Source organism: Pygocentrus nattereri, chromosome 24 (genome assembly GCF_015220715.1).
Source record: "Pygocentrus nattereri isolate fPygNat1 chromosome 24, fPygNat1.pri, whole genome shotgun sequence".
Classification (NCBI taxonomy): domain Eukaryota; kingdom Metazoa; phylum Chordata; class Actinopteri; order Characiformes; family Serrasalmidae; genus Pygocentrus; species Pygocentrus nattereri.
In genome coordinates, this window is record NC_051234.1 from 23,867,484 (window position 1) to 23,882,852 (window position 15,369).

At 39.0% G+C, this 15,369-nt stretch overlaps 1 protein-coding gene across 5 annotated transcripts in view; it reads right to left on the reverse strand.

Annotated features, from left to right (window-relative positions):
• The window catches only part of atp8a2 (ATPase phospholipid transporting 8A2), a 95,927-nt gene that overhangs the window by 54,166 nt on the left and 26,392 nt on the right, over positions 1–15,369 (reverse strand). For 4 of the 5 annotated variants that reach the window (XM_017717085.2, XM_017717090.2, XM_037534092.1 and 1 more), the window contains 10 exons: positions 11,551–11,650; positions 8,663–8,761; positions 6,779–6,824; positions 6,650–6,690; positions 6,175–6,248; positions 4,074–4,143; positions 3,259–3,386; positions 2,971–3,082; positions 2,135–2,303; positions 1,662–1,789 (listed from right to left, as the gene is read on the reverse strand). In XM_017717085.2, coding sequence (XP_017572574.1) covers positions 1,662–1,789; positions 2,135–2,303; positions 2,971–3,082; positions 3,259–3,386; positions 4,074–4,143; positions 6,175–6,248; positions 6,650–6,690; positions 6,779–6,824; positions 8,663–8,761; positions 11,551–11,650 — 967 coding nt within the window. Of the gene's footprint in view, positions 1–1,661; positions 1,790–2,134; positions 2,304–2,970; positions 3,083–3,258; positions 3,387–4,073; positions 4,144–6,174; positions 6,249–6,649; positions 6,691–6,778; positions 6,825–8,662; positions 8,762–11,550; positions 11,651–15,369 lie in introns of those variants that run through there. The other variant, XM_017717118.2, reaches the window with a different exon arrangement.

Here is a 15,369-nt window from a genome sequence, read left to right on the forward strand (position 1 = left end):
GAACACAGAGAACATTAGCAGTCTGTCACTCCAGCCTCGCAAGACAGGGACTCCTTTGGACAGGAGTCCTTTGGAGTCTCATGTGACTTCATACTCCCCACCCCACTCCTGGTGGAGATCTAAGTCTCCTGATTAGTAAAGACTTCCACCTGTATTAAATTAGATGGGACTCTAAGGTTGGGCTATTTAAGCCCAGACATAGCAATGCTCAATGCAAAGTATTGTTCCACTGAACCTTACTGAGTGTTTTCATTGTATCATTTGTTTTCTAGTGTTTGAACTTTCGTATTGCTCTGCTGACTTTCGTTTTTTGCCTCGCCCCTTTTTGGATACCTCTGTCTTTGTCGTTTTGGATATATACCTTTTTGACCTTGGCTCGGACTGGGATTACGATTTTGTTTTTGTTCTATTGACAATCAATAATCTTGCCATTTATTATAAACACGCTGATTTCCGATCTGCGTGCGTCTGCGACTCTCTCACCATTACACAGCCTTACTTACATAAATATCCATCCATCCATTTTCTAAGCCGCTTCTCCGTCAGGGTCGCGGGGACTTACATAAATAGTTTAAATAAAAAAAAAAAACACAGAAACCATACCACAAATTTAGTCAGTCACCCAGGACATGTAGATATGCTGGGATCATAAGTTTTAGCTATGCAACATATTCTTCCATGTGTTTTTCAAAATCTATGCATAAATCATTCATGAAGGTGTAAACAAAGCCACTCAAAGCGGTCTGATGTGAAATTGTTCACTCTAGAGAAACAATGTAATTTTACTGACTATCCAAAATAATGAGTGAACCTACAGTACATGTGAGCTTTTATATTTAATGTTGATGATGGTAAAATAGTGGTAGATCTGATAAAAATATTGTTTTTTGAGAAATATTTTCATAACATTGCCTTACATGTACATTTCTGTAATAAAAACAAACATAACAATGCGGCAAACGTCAGCCAAGGTATTCATAACCATTTCAAATATCATAAACAGCTTTAAAAGGAATTAAATGCTTCAGATGTCTGGTTCCCATCGCCACCACTGTGAACAATTTCTCTACAATAATTTGCACATCAAACCCCTCTGAATTAGTTTAAATCTAAGATCTGCACTTTATTCTAACACTTTACCTTTAATAAGCTAGTTTGAATAAAAAAATATATTTATTTAGCTTTTTTTTATACTTTGTACTTCCTTTGAATTATCTGTTTCTTTAAGTTACTGCACTTTGTATCTTTTTTCATTTTTACTGTTTTCTACTTGTAAGCATTTTGTCTATGTTTTTGTTTTTCATGTTCCTTTTGTTTTTATTTACTTAAAGCACACTGAATTGCCTGTGTGAAAAGTCAAAGTTGCAATATAAATAAACTTGCCTTGATGACAAACTTATGCAGAAATGTCAAAAAGCTGATGGAGCTCTCCTTTAACAGCTCTATGGTTTGAGGCATGTCTATGATGATTTAGTTATGCTGTTATGTATGCAGTGCCAGCTGCTTTAATTACTTCTTAATGACATAATTTTTGTGGCTGCAAAGCAAAACTTAAAATGCAAACTTCAGAGACCAAAGTTTTGGCTCTTTTGGATCCTCTACATTCTGGGGTAATTCTGTAAATTTGAATTTTACACAGTGTCATTGTCTTAAACACTCACCCAGTTGATGAAAAGTGCCTGTGTGAATTTGACAACCTCCAGTGTGACCAGCAGGCTGATGGGGATCAGGTTGTTGTACAGAATGATGAAGGTCAGTAGATTGTACCAGAAGTTAAGGGAGATGTCACCTAATAGCAAAAGACATGTGATACAGGTGTACAATATGGGTATAACAATAATACACAAATGTTATGATACGATATGAATTGTGGGTTTTAGGCACAATATTATTCTTTTTTCTTTTTTTTTTGGTCCAATTCCCGAATCAGGACAGCAGTACCTTGGTGGAATCATAATTAACATAAACAAGAAATTTCCTTAAAAAACATAAATATAAGTACAGTCAAAATGTATTTTGATATATTTTTGGGTGAAGCATAAGGCAGAGAATGTTGATATGCGTATCGTTAACACCTCAGGGGTACAGTTAGAGCTCTTCTGTATGTGTGCCCAGCGTGGAGAGGTGGGCATACCTGCGCGGAAGAGGTACCAGCAGGCCTCGTCAGTGTGCTGGTTGTTCCAGATAGCTGCCCCGATGGAGCTCACCAAAGCCATCACCAGGAGGATCCCAAACAGCACCAGGATCTGCACGTTAGTCACACGCTCCACATTCGAGCGCTTCAGAGGGGCTTTAGTGGAGTTCTGCAGGACAGAACCAGTAATGTTACTGCTAGCCACAACCGGTAAAGCAACTGTAGAATAACTGCTAGAGCCAAACATTGAGTGTTTTTTTCATTATTTCTTTCTGTTTTACTGAAACATGTACCTGAGAATAAACTACCAAGAATTACAAAAATACCAAATTACAAATGCAACCATACTGTCATGAAGCTGACAAGAAGAATGACCTAAAAGGCCAGTTTTTCTTTAAAAAAAAAAAAAACAAACTCCTGAACTAAACTGTTTTCACAGCTTTCTGCTGGAAATAAAAATATAAAATACTGTATGGTGGCCTCATGTAATGAGCTGCCAGAAAGAGGAAATCAGATAAATGGCAACCCCTTTGGGAGAAATAACCACAGGAGCTAACGAATATGAAGACCTAAAAATAAAAACGTAACTGTTTGCACTGTTCTAAGTCCAGCAAGGATTGTTTTAAGTTAGCGCTTTCCAGGGCTGCATTAAGTCAACCGCAACTATTGGTTGATCAGAGTGAACTGGTTCACGCTCACTAACATCACAAATGTACATGGAGCACTATTTAAAAAGTCCTATAACTTGAACTTAAAAGCACTCAAAAATGTAAACACTCAATACTGTATGCTGTTCACTGTATGCTTACTGTTATTCTATATTAAATTTCACTTGCCTGCATGAGTTTGGAGTCATGACCAGTGTAGACTACTATACCCACAACCCACTGTGTGTTTCGAATCTGGGCACCGCGGAGTAAAACCTGGTCTGGGCCAAGAGGAACTGGACTGCAAAGAACAAAACTGAATGTTAACCATGTGTGCAACACTAAGCATTACACATATTATTAATATTAGATTACATCATTTGCTCTTATTGAGCAGCTTATAATTTCATCATGCTACAGAGAGCACAGGTGTGGTCCACACATGAAACAGAAGCTGAAGCATTTAGATGCACATACTTGTGGTTGTCCAGGCGCAGTGTGCCAGTGAAGTCATACAGGTGTCTATTTGGTCCTTCACACTCCAGCCGGCCAGAAAGAGCCATCAGTTCCTCCACGGACTGAACAGCGGCCGTTAGAGAGAGACCCTACAACACACACACACACACACACACACACACACACACACACACACACACACACACACACATACAGACTGTGACTCTCATCTAAAATACTCCTACAAGTTCTTCCTTTTTCAGAGACAGGGAAGAAAAGCAGAAAACAGATATTTAACAAAAAAATATACAGAAGACTCAACTTAATACAATTTAAATGTTTTTCAGCATGTAGTCTGTCCACTCATTGCCTTTTTTTACAGCTTTTTATTGTTTATTTTCAGGAGACTTGCTTTCAGTCTGTTTTTGGGATCTTTAGATGCTCCTCCACACCTGCAAGGTTCAGTCAGAAGTTGGTTGCTTTTTGTCCTTCCCACAATCCAAGTAATCCCAGACACATTCAGTTATAATGAGGTCTCTCTGGGGTGGTCAGTTTATTGTTCGAGAACATCATCAGCTTCTTTTTTTGACCTTTGACAAAATATGCTGCATATACCTCATTAGGCACATCCACGTTTATCCTACATTCACTGGCTGTTTATTCAACCTGACTAAAATTATTTACTCTGACCATCCAGGACCACCACTGACCAGATATTATTTAGGAGGTGGAACCAGCACAGCAGTGACACATGGTAATGGCACAGTAGTGTGTGTGTGGTGTTCATAACTCAAATACACACATGCACACACAAGCATAAATGAGCTGTAACTGACTTGTCGGATCTTGAGGTTGGTTTCTCCATCCAGGTTGGATGTTTCGGTGTAGCACATGGCCTGAGGCTCACTGTACCAAAACATAAAAACAAGCCAAACATTCTGATGAGAAAATCACTGTAATAGAGACAGAGGAGTGTTCTCAACATTCAGGAAATGTTAACACTACACCCCAACACAACATCAACACAGCTTTACAGGAATATTCCGGCATTTTCAATCTAATCTCTATTTGTACAGTTGATTACTGTAAAAAAAAGTACTTTTCAAGTACAGAGAAACTTTTTGGTCCATGTAACATAATTAAAAAAACAACAGAGAACCTGATGACACAAAGCGCATAAAATAGAAGTCACTGGGAAGCTGCTGAATTCTGCCCATAAACATTTATGTTTGTGAGCAGACTTTTCATTATGTTGATGTAGATATTTGAAAGTAGGCTACATGCAAATGCAGTAGAGATTAGACTGTAAACACAGGGGTTTTCCTTTTAATACACTGTTCCAACATAACATTCAGCACTAAAGGTACATTCTGGCCTAAAACTAGCATTTACCTCTACAGAACCAAGCATCTCACTCATTTAAATCTGTGAGAGTTACTCCGTTTAATTTGAACAATGATTAAAGTTTAAATGGTTAAAATGTTGTTTTATTATGTAATATTCAGTACTGCACCATTGCATCCCTCAGCTTCACCGGTTTCACAATATTCATGATTCTATGACCTTTTTCATTTATCAGTGTTCTATGACTACAATACCCAGCATGATTTGTGTAAATACATAACACAGCCAATGAGAATGTACCCTGCGGTGATGACCACCAGCTGGACTACTGTTGCAGCACTGCAGAATGTGAGTGAGTTTATAAAAGATGCAGCGATGGTCTTATTTTTCATTTAGGCCAGAGTGTCCCTTTAACCTAACACCCTGCTCCAGCAATCACAACACAATATCAAAACATATTCATTTCATCATGACAGAGACGCATTCTTAGAACCACACAACTACAAATATGCAAGTATGCAAATTGAGTTTACAAATATGCAAATCTTAGGCCCAATCCCATTTCCACTTCCCCTGGCCCCTACAACTACAACAAGCCCTTACCCATACATTTTGCACATTCACGTCTAGGGTTAGGGTGTCCCGAGTTTTGTTGAGATAGAGGGGTAGGGCGAAGTGTTAGAGCTACATGGTTTTTCAGAGGCTCACTCCAAACAGGGTGTTATGAGAAAAAAATTTAAACTAGCAAGATGGCTGAGCAAGAAACCAAAGAATCCCACAAATGCGAGTATTTTCCCTGTTAAACATTATGATAGCCATTGTATTATCTTAGTTTAATGTTGTTTCTGTGCATTAAGGTCCTTTACTTCACAACAAGTATAAAAAAATCGCTAGTAGTATGCTGTTGTCTTAGCTAGCTGGCTTAATTTCCCGTTCCACCTTAAATGGCGCAGCAGTTACATTCTGGTGCCTCAGGTGTCAGAACTGCTGCTTCATTTAAGGTGGATTGGGAAAATTCTAACATGAAGCTGGTGAATAGCTGGCTTCAGTTTCACATCACTGAAGAATTAGGGGTTAGTGATAATAAATAATTCTTGCCCCCCAACCCCATGAAGGCATTTAAAGTCCAGCAGTGAGGTTCCTGGCAGGCTGGCAGGGTCACCTACAGAGCACCACTAGTAGCCTGTTAATGCTCTTCTTTATTTGAGCGTCCCATTTCCTAGGGTAAGATTTTAACCACTGACTCAGTTCCAAGGGGCAAGGTGACACTGGAAAACAAGGGGTAGGGGTAAAAATAAGAAATGGCATTGGGCCTTAATGTGTCCAATATTACTACAGCAAAATAAACAATAATAACGCAAAAGTTTATTTACAAACACACATAGACATGCACACGTGCCCATACCAACCTACACACACCCACCCACACGTGCCCATACCAACCTACACACACACCCACCCACACGTGCCCATACCAACCTACACACACACCAACACACACCCACCCACACACACATATATACACACATATACACATATACACACACATACACATACACACACACACACACACACACACACAGTGTTGCTGACCTGGAGGACACTATGACCATGTCAGCGGGAAGATGCTGCCCATTGGTCACCTTCACTATGTCTCCCACTGCCACCTAGTGGGCAGGTGCAGCATTGCGACAGCATGAGAGGGGGGGAGATCCAGAATGAGAATGAGCGAGAGATCCGGGAGAAAAGAGAGGAGGGGAGACAAACGAGAGGGGGTAGAACATAGAGAGAGCGAGAGAGAGAGAGAGAGAGGGAGGGAGGGAGAAAGAGAGAGAGAGAGGGACAGAGAGAGGGATGGGGGGGGGTGGAGAACATGAGCAGATGGAACAAAAGGATAAAGTACACATGAGGACAGTAATGAAAGCATTGGTAACTGACCCCCACAGCAACTGTAGTCAATGAAACAGAAGAAAGAGACAAACAGTAGTGGAAAGTGGGAAAAGGAGAAGAGGGGAGGAAAGGGGAGAACGAAGGAAATGGAAAAAAAAAAAGGGAGACATGTAGGCACCTGTTTCCAGATTATGGTCTGCCATGCTCCATTACGCAAGACTGAGGAAAAAAAGCACCATGAGAATAAAATAACATGATATTCCCTCGAGATAATCTCTGAAACACGTACAAACAAGCAATACTCAACCTGTCGTCTTCTTTTTATTCACTGTGTTGTCTGCTTTGTGCCTTTTCTGTGGGAACAAATACGGTTAAACCAGTTAATGATTCAAAACAGACACAGCCTTCCAGCAAGTTCTCAAAAATTCTGCAGAATTTAATTGCGATGTAAACAAATACATTCAGATTGGTTTGGTATTAAATGCACTGTTCTAGAGAGCCTTGAATTGTTCACAGTTGTACTAATAGGAACCAGATGTCTGAAGAGGTTAAGGTCTCTAAAAGCTCCCTCACAGAAAGCTAGTGAATTAAGTATTTACAAATACAGTGTCTAATGCCTGAAACACTGTTTTAGAATAATTTTCATAAGATTTTGGATTTTTATAGGCATTTATGACAGAGAGAGATACATGAAGGTTGTTGCAGAATAGCTCCTAAAGAAAACTCTTTTTTCAGATTCATCACCATTTTATCATTACCAACATCACATAAACATGTGTAGGTTCACTGGTTGTTTTGGACAGTAAATAAAATGGCTATACTTGGCTGTAGTCATCAGGATCTCTGGTTCCCAGCACCACTACTGTAAAGAAATCTGATTCTTTACGTTTCTTTACACTGAACCATGAAATTTTGGAGAAATATAGAAAAACTGGTGGAATAAACCTTTAAAGCTAAAGTTTAGCCTACATCACCCCCCCCCTTATAATAACATCTTTATAGAGTGCTTTTAATGCATGTAGCAGCCCGAAGTTATTTACGGTGAACCAGTTTAAGAATAAAGGCAAAAGCCCAAAACAAAAAAACTAATAAAATAAAACAGAAAACTGTGCAAAACTGTGTAGAGCGGTGCTTTGAAAGAATAACACAATGCAGTATAACTGCATAGTTTCTATTTGGAATATTCATATACTATGGTTACAAAAATCTGTGCACGCTAATTTCCCCAACATTAGTCAACATCCAGAATGCTAACAGCAGAGGATGCTAACTACAGCATAACACACTGTTTACAGCCATCATATAAGTCATACAAATTCATTAAGCTTCATCAGATGGTTAGGCACTCTGTACATGAGTCTTCATGCAACACCAGAGCCAGTTTCATGGGAGCCTGACAACTTCCTATTCCTCCCATAGCATATTTTTAAAAATGACTACGTAACACTAGAGGGCGCCCATGAGCAAGTCCTCGATGAATGGTAGATAATGGAGCTAAATGGTTAAAAATATGTTTATAGCCATTTATGCATGAACTTTCTTTAATTTTGGAAAGTAGAAGGAAACATTCCACTGGAAAAAAACAGTATATTTCTGTTTCTCTACAGCAAGCTAGTTTAGGGCAGTAGGATGGTAAGCATTACTGCTACGCAATGCTGATTGGTTGGCAAGCTGATCACCTGGTTGGCCACTCACACATGAGACACTGTTAGAAAATCTAATAGTGCTCAAAATTATATCAGCAGTGTTGAACTTATTATGATGTCATATGTTATGTTAACAAGTGCATTTGCCTGTATAAAAATGATTAAGCTCTTAGAAACTGCAAATTTGCAGCAAAGCTCCATAGGAACCAATTAATTTTGTCCCACTTACACTCTCTACCCTCAAACAAACCCAGAAGACATTACTGAGTGGCAATTATTCTCACTAAAAGTTTTCTGACTACACTACCAGAGCTGTTCTATATTCCAAAAAAAGTCATCTACATGCTACGGCAATGGTCCTAGCTAGGAGTTAGACAGGCTATCTACATGCATTTTCCCCAAAGCTCAGATAAATTCCAAATAAGGGCACAATTCATGCTTTAAGGCCTAAATTACTTCACATTTTTCCACTTCCACCTCACAAAAGATCCAGTCAACAAGCCATTTCAGCAGTACCCCAGCCACCAGAGGGCGCTCTTACTCACATAGTCCTCAATTATCTCCTTGATTCCAGCCACGGTCAGGATGAAGATGAGTGGCACCAGGGTGGTGTAGCGACCCGTTGGAGAGACATCCGGGATTTGCTGCAGGTGAACACAGAGACCTGGACTGAAATTTCTGCATTCCTCTTTGTTTAAAAGCTCTTAAGAAGCCACTCTTACATTCTAACCCCAAGCAAATAAATAAAGCAAAAGGGTCAGATCAAAAGACCTTATCGAAATATAGCTTTCGTCTTGCTGGGGTCCATTCTGGTTAATGCACTGCGGGTCTTAGAGGCCACTTGGCAAACGCAGTAGAACATTAGAACAGGCTCTTTCATTTGTGATCAATGAGAAAGGTGGGAGTGATACAGGACAAGTCATTCTGTAGTGGATTTCTCTTTACTAGAAGAGAATAAAGAGCTGTTTCTGGGAAAGATTTAGGGCTAATCTGAAAATGGACTCCAGTGCTATCCATGCTGTTTGCTGAAAGGGAGCAGTTTTGAACTTTGTGACGTAAAGATGCAACAGTAATACTAGATTTACACGCAGTTTGAAGAAAATAATTTTCCCTTTTATTATATCAGCTTTTCCACAAACACTGAACAGGTGCACGACTATGCAACAGGTCACACACAAAAGCCTTTTGCATTATTTAATCATCATCTTGTGTGGCGTATGTAGCAGTTATACTGTAGTATGACATTATAATAGTTTGTTTTTAGTAGCTTAATAATATATAGTCACTTTATTACAAATCCCTCCCTTGTAACTCCACCTTTTCGGTGTACGGAGGTTGTAGACCATGTTTTGATGCTCAGTTTGTGTTTGTCATCCTCTATTCATTCATGAGTGGTCAATTTCTGACCGCAGAGCTGCTCCATGGTCAGAACCCAAATAATATCTGTCCAACAGTGTTCCTGTGGCAAGATTCTGAGCACTGATGAATGAGGTAGGGGTTACCCACCTTCACAAAAATGAAGTGTATTTAACTGTGCTATTAGTATACTTAACTTAAACTACAAGTAAGTGAGTATGCTTTCAGTTTACTTTTTATGTACTAATCAGAGATATATTAAAACTAAACTTAAGTAAACTTGGCTTATGCTGACAAGTATACAGAAAAGTGTATTTGGCTTATACCTGTACTTACACTTGCACACACATTTACTTCTATATACTCGTGGCCAGTAGGATAGAAGTATATAACTAGTAAACTAACAGTACACCTATAATTTTAATTTTAGTACAGTTCACAGTAGGGGCTGCACAGGCTAGCTGAGTCGTCAACTTTACTACTCTGTGATGCCACTTTAAGCGTGACGTTGTATAGTCGCTGATCACCTGATTATGACAATAACAACATGGACGTCCCAGAGAAGACAACACATCCAGAGCTTGGTAATTTTGGGATTCGTATCTCTGGTCCCCTGAAGGCTAGCAATGCAATCCAGGGCATTTTGGAAAGGGCACGTCAAGCTCCACTGACCTGTGTAGCCTGGCTTTGTCACAAAGTCGGATTCTTAAAGTTGCGTGTTCCAAAGCGTTCCATTCTCCTCTGGTTTTACCCATGACATCAGCAGCGATTAGCCAATGTTGACTCAATTTTCATCACATACCTGTCATGCAACCCCTAATTCACAGTATAGGTGGAGTACAAAATAATAATTGTGTACTCAAAATTAACTACACTTACATATAAAGTACACTTAAAAGTATTCTTTCACAAACTAAAAAGTGGACTTATAATACATAAATAGTAAACTAATAATAAATATACAAGTTTACTGACGGCTCATTTCAAAATATATTTTCATAAACTAAAAACTGGGCTAAAAGTATATAACTAGTACATTTAAGTTCACTTATAGTGTAGTTAACAGTACAGTACCAGCACAAAATAAAACAAGTTCATTAGATCAAAGTTTACTATAATTATTCCTAAAGTACTCTTAAATGTACACTTTTACAAACTACAAAGTGGGCCAATTTAGTCCCAGGAAGTTTCAAAATAGTACACTTACAAGTATACTACTAGTACATCAGTATACTTATTCCATAAAGGATGCTTGGGAAATGCACTTGAACTTCACTTGTTTACTTAATAAAATGAAAGTATACTTTTCTTATCAGCCAACAGACTGTGCAGCAATAGACGGGCTATAATCTGTTCATTTATTCAAGTTCCAGTGAAAATGGCCAATAAATGGTAGTTATACGCAGCATCCAGAGAAAATATATTTAACAGAAAATTACACAGAAGCCTCATCAATTACATATAATATCAATTTTCCATATTTAGCATGTTAAATCTTTACTTTTATTACAGCTTCGGCTCTTTTAGGGAGACTTGCTATTGTTTTTTCAAAGAAATATGCAGGGTTATTTTTCCATATTCTCTTACTGTCTCAAAGTTGAAAGCTTTAACTGCTGTTTACTTGGTGGAGTTCAGGGGGTCTACCAGGTCTTGTTTGGAGTCTCATTTTCTCTGAAACTTTTCATAATTTTTTGAATTCCAGTTCTGGAAGCTCAGTTTGACCATGAACCTATCTGGACTAAGTGGTCAACGATGATGAAACTCAGTTTGATCTTCTCCTTCCGTATACAAGTGAATTATCTATTATATAGAATAGAATAGAATAGAATAGAATAGAATGCCTTTATTGTCACTATACACAGTACAATGAGATTAAGAGCAACTCCATCTCAGTGCAAACACACAATGTAAACAAATGACACGGAATAGAATGGGGAGGGGTTGTGATAGATTATATCTAATCTATCCAGGAAATGGTATATACTGGGTAGGGATTTCCAGCTGTGAATGGTGAATGTATGTAGGTCTTCATAAGTAAAGTTGTGACAGGGTCCTTACTCTACTTTGTGTGCTGTACCTGCATCAGGGCGATGAAGAGGAAGAAAGCATTGGCGGCTCGCCGGATCTGCTCGTACAGGAAGCGAGGCAGGAAGGTGAGGATGCTGTACTTTGTTGTGCTGTGAAAATATACGACAGATCTTTTAAGCATCAATCTCAATAAAAAAAATTAAAAAAAAACACCCCATTTTCCAAATCATATCACTGAGTCTTCTGAATTGCTGGTAAAACGGAGTATTTTCCAATGGCATTTAAATACCAGTTTTTATGAACTGCATAAAACAAAAACATTTCACATTCAAATGTCAATGCTACTCTAAAGCTGGACATGATGAAACTTGAGTCAATAAAACATGAAGTGCTCTTTTAGTCATTGGCAATTACAAAAATAAAAAGTCATTAAAGCTGGCCTTATTCTGGGCATCTTAAAAGCAGAGCAGATCTAAATATAGCCGCTGTTCACTGAAGTAGCGCTGCGAGCTCAATTTAGGATCAATCCTACTTCAGGTTGCTCTGAAAAGTCTCTGCGTGTGTTTTGGTGGTGTCCACCCACTCTCACAAACCCCCTGACATCCCTGCTCTGTCCACAGCTCCAAATTTAGTACCAAAAGTACAAGCTTGGACCTTGGCAGCCTCTACCTGTCAGTCACTCAGGTCTATTGAACATCATTGAGTGGGACTTAAATAGCTGATTAGCAACAGTAAGTGTTTTCCAGGCATTACAAATAGCTGTTAAAGACACTAAATATAAACCCAAAAGTCTGAAGTTTCTGCGTTTCTCTCAAGGCTGTCCATCTGTCGATCTCAAAACAGAACTTTAAGTGCCTTAAAGTGCAAAAAAGGGGAAAAGGGGCAGTGACTGTGGTCAGACCTTTGGGTGGAACTGAATCAAGCATTCATTATAACAACTCTTAGGGCCTTCCAGGCCTTCAGAGAAGGTATAATGATTTTTGTGAAATAATAAAAAAAAACTACATGTCTGTATTTTTTAGTTTAGTTGTTGCACTTAAACTGTGTTTTGTAGTAACACACTCATTTCACTGTTAAGTTTTGGTTGGCAAGAAAAGATTAAACTCTTCAAACGCCCAACAGAGAATTCTCTGTGGTATCTAGTTTGATACAGCCAAGCGGGCTCTCCCATTGGTTAGGACTTCAGGAGCTCAACTGAAGGCCTACTAGGTCAGATTAACCACTAGCATTACTGAGAACTGAAAGTGGAGTCAATCATGTTCAGATTTTCAGTGGGTGGAAACTTTAATTTTGAGATAAAAATCATCACTATATGTTTTCTAGAAGCTCCAGAAACATCTGTCTGTGAATATGATCCACAGTCTAATCAGGTTTCAGTCTGCCAGTAGTTGGCAGAAATGGAAAACAGCAGCAGCTCTACACCAGAGCTCTTCACTGACCTGAGTCACTGTATAACTGTTACAAGCTTCAAACAAACCATACAATTCCCTACGCAAATGTCAAATCTCAGTGTTTTATCTAGGAAGGCCAAAAAATGTGCATTGCTGTAAAGATGTTTATTTCCTCTTTGACAGAGGTTTTACATGTATTGCCCAAACTGAAGGCTTGGCTCTGACAGTAATGGCTCATCACTGCACTACACACTGTCAGTTTCAAAGGACTGCTTGGATTCATGTGTCATACGGTAATATTTAGATGTTTTAAGCAGTAGGCTAGCAAAGAAAACCCATCAGGCTCTGGGTCAAAAAGCAACTACAGGCTCCTGAGTGGTGTAAGCGTCTAAGTGTTGGCTCCATCATCAGGAGATCACGAGTTCGATCCCTGGTGATGCTACAGCCATTCGTAGCCAGGAGTCCAAGAGAGCACAACTGGCCTCACTCTCTCTGGGTGGGTCTCCCCCCATCACTCAATGCGATACTAGTCAGCACAGACGTCTGTTAGCTGACATAACAGATCTAGCGGTTGGCGCTTTCCTCTGAGCGCGTTCGGCTGTCCCGTGACGACTTGTGAGCAGCAGTTCGAAAAGATGTGGTGGCTGGTTTCACAGCTCTCTGAGGAAGCCTGTGCTAGCCTTCACCCTCCTAGCATTGAAAGCATTTAAATCGTGTGATTAACTACCCCTAACTAGTGGGTGGAATTGGATACGACTAAATTGGGAGAAAATTGGGTAAAAAAGCAACTGAAAGGTATAAAAATGCTCCAGTATGCTTGTTTTTTAATTTTAGAACTGACTGGAATTCATCATTATAATTTTCAAATTACGATCTCATTCATTCTAAGGCTATGTTCAAATTTACACAACAATTCACAACAAAATGCAACAATAAAAAGGAAAATTTGTGAACATTTTCACCAGTCATGTTTGTGTATTCAGTCATAACTCAGAATGTTTCAAGAGATTTACACTCCTATTTTGAAAGAATGTATCCCTTCAGTTCACTTGAAAAAGACAAAACATAAGAAAACCTGACGGCACTTCCTCTGTCTGGTTGATGCATGTGACTAAAAGTGAAATGGTTGCTAGGTACTTTGTATGGGTTGTATAGGAAGGTTAGGTTCTGTGATCAATAGCCGAGGCGTCCAGTCTTATCTGCAGATGGCCAGCATGGGGCCGAGGGATTTATTTCAACCTGGAGCTTGAGCACCTAAATCAACTGTTTAAAGAATGGATAATGAATAATCGATAAAAAAAAAACACAATTTACAGATTCTGATTATTTTACAGTGGTCATGATAGGAACTGTGGGTTGTAATGTCTACAACACAAATACAGCAACTGTTTGTGGCTCAATACTGAACGAGCAGGAAAACTCTAAGTGTCTTCTGAGATTGATGCTAATGACAGTAAAATAAAGATAAATCTACAAAAAATATATGTTTTTGTTGGGGACTATAACACCTTGCATGTACCTCTTTGTTATAAAGGAGATTTTAAGAATACAATTTAGGCCCAAACTTTCTCAAAAGTATGGTAAAACAATGCCTTGGGCATCAGGCAACATATTTGTAACTGTTTTAATGTAAAAGCTTTCTGAGAGGTAGTTTTTAGACCTCTTGCAATCTTTTTTAGGCATGAGAGATTTTCAGGTTTAGTTCCTATCACCACCACTGTAAACAGTTCTGACTTAAAAAGTCAGATTATGTAGATTTTTTTTCTTTTGGAGAAGGAAAATCAATTGTTTTAATCATGTTTTATCACATTTTTATTTCCACCCCCTTACATTGATGCTTTAGAATTTGAAATAATTTTGAATTATCTTTGTATTTTCTCATTTGTAAAGCACTCTAAAGTGAGAAATAAATGAAAGGGGCTATATAAATAAACCTGCCTTGCTTAAAGTTTCCTTACAACCGCAACAAAATACACTTTCGGGTGTATTTATGTGTTACTGAAGTAAGTATGTGTGTCCGTTTCTTCTTCTCTCTGTAAACAGGATACAATATCACTCCCTCTGCCACCCCACAGACAGACAGAGTTCACAGAGCAACACACGCTGCACCCGACACAACGACATCAAATACCCGCACAGGGCTGACCTGGAAGTGCACCAGGCCAGGTCTGATGTCACACAGCAGGCTGAGTTTCATGCCACCCTGTTCATTAGGTCACATACCCCAGCACTACCATACAGCTTCAGTTCAGTTATTACAGCTGCCATTGTAATGACCATCAGTCTTGCATAACTGCCAGTATGATAACAATAATGCCTCATGCTGAGTGAGCTGCTACAGTTACGCTATGATTGACAGCCAGCCGTTCCAGGCAAATGCAGTGGAAGCAGAAACCGGGTTGTGAATAAAACATGCAGGAAGATAAAGGAGGCGGAGTGTGCTTTGAATTAGCAACCCTTTAATCTTCCACAGATCA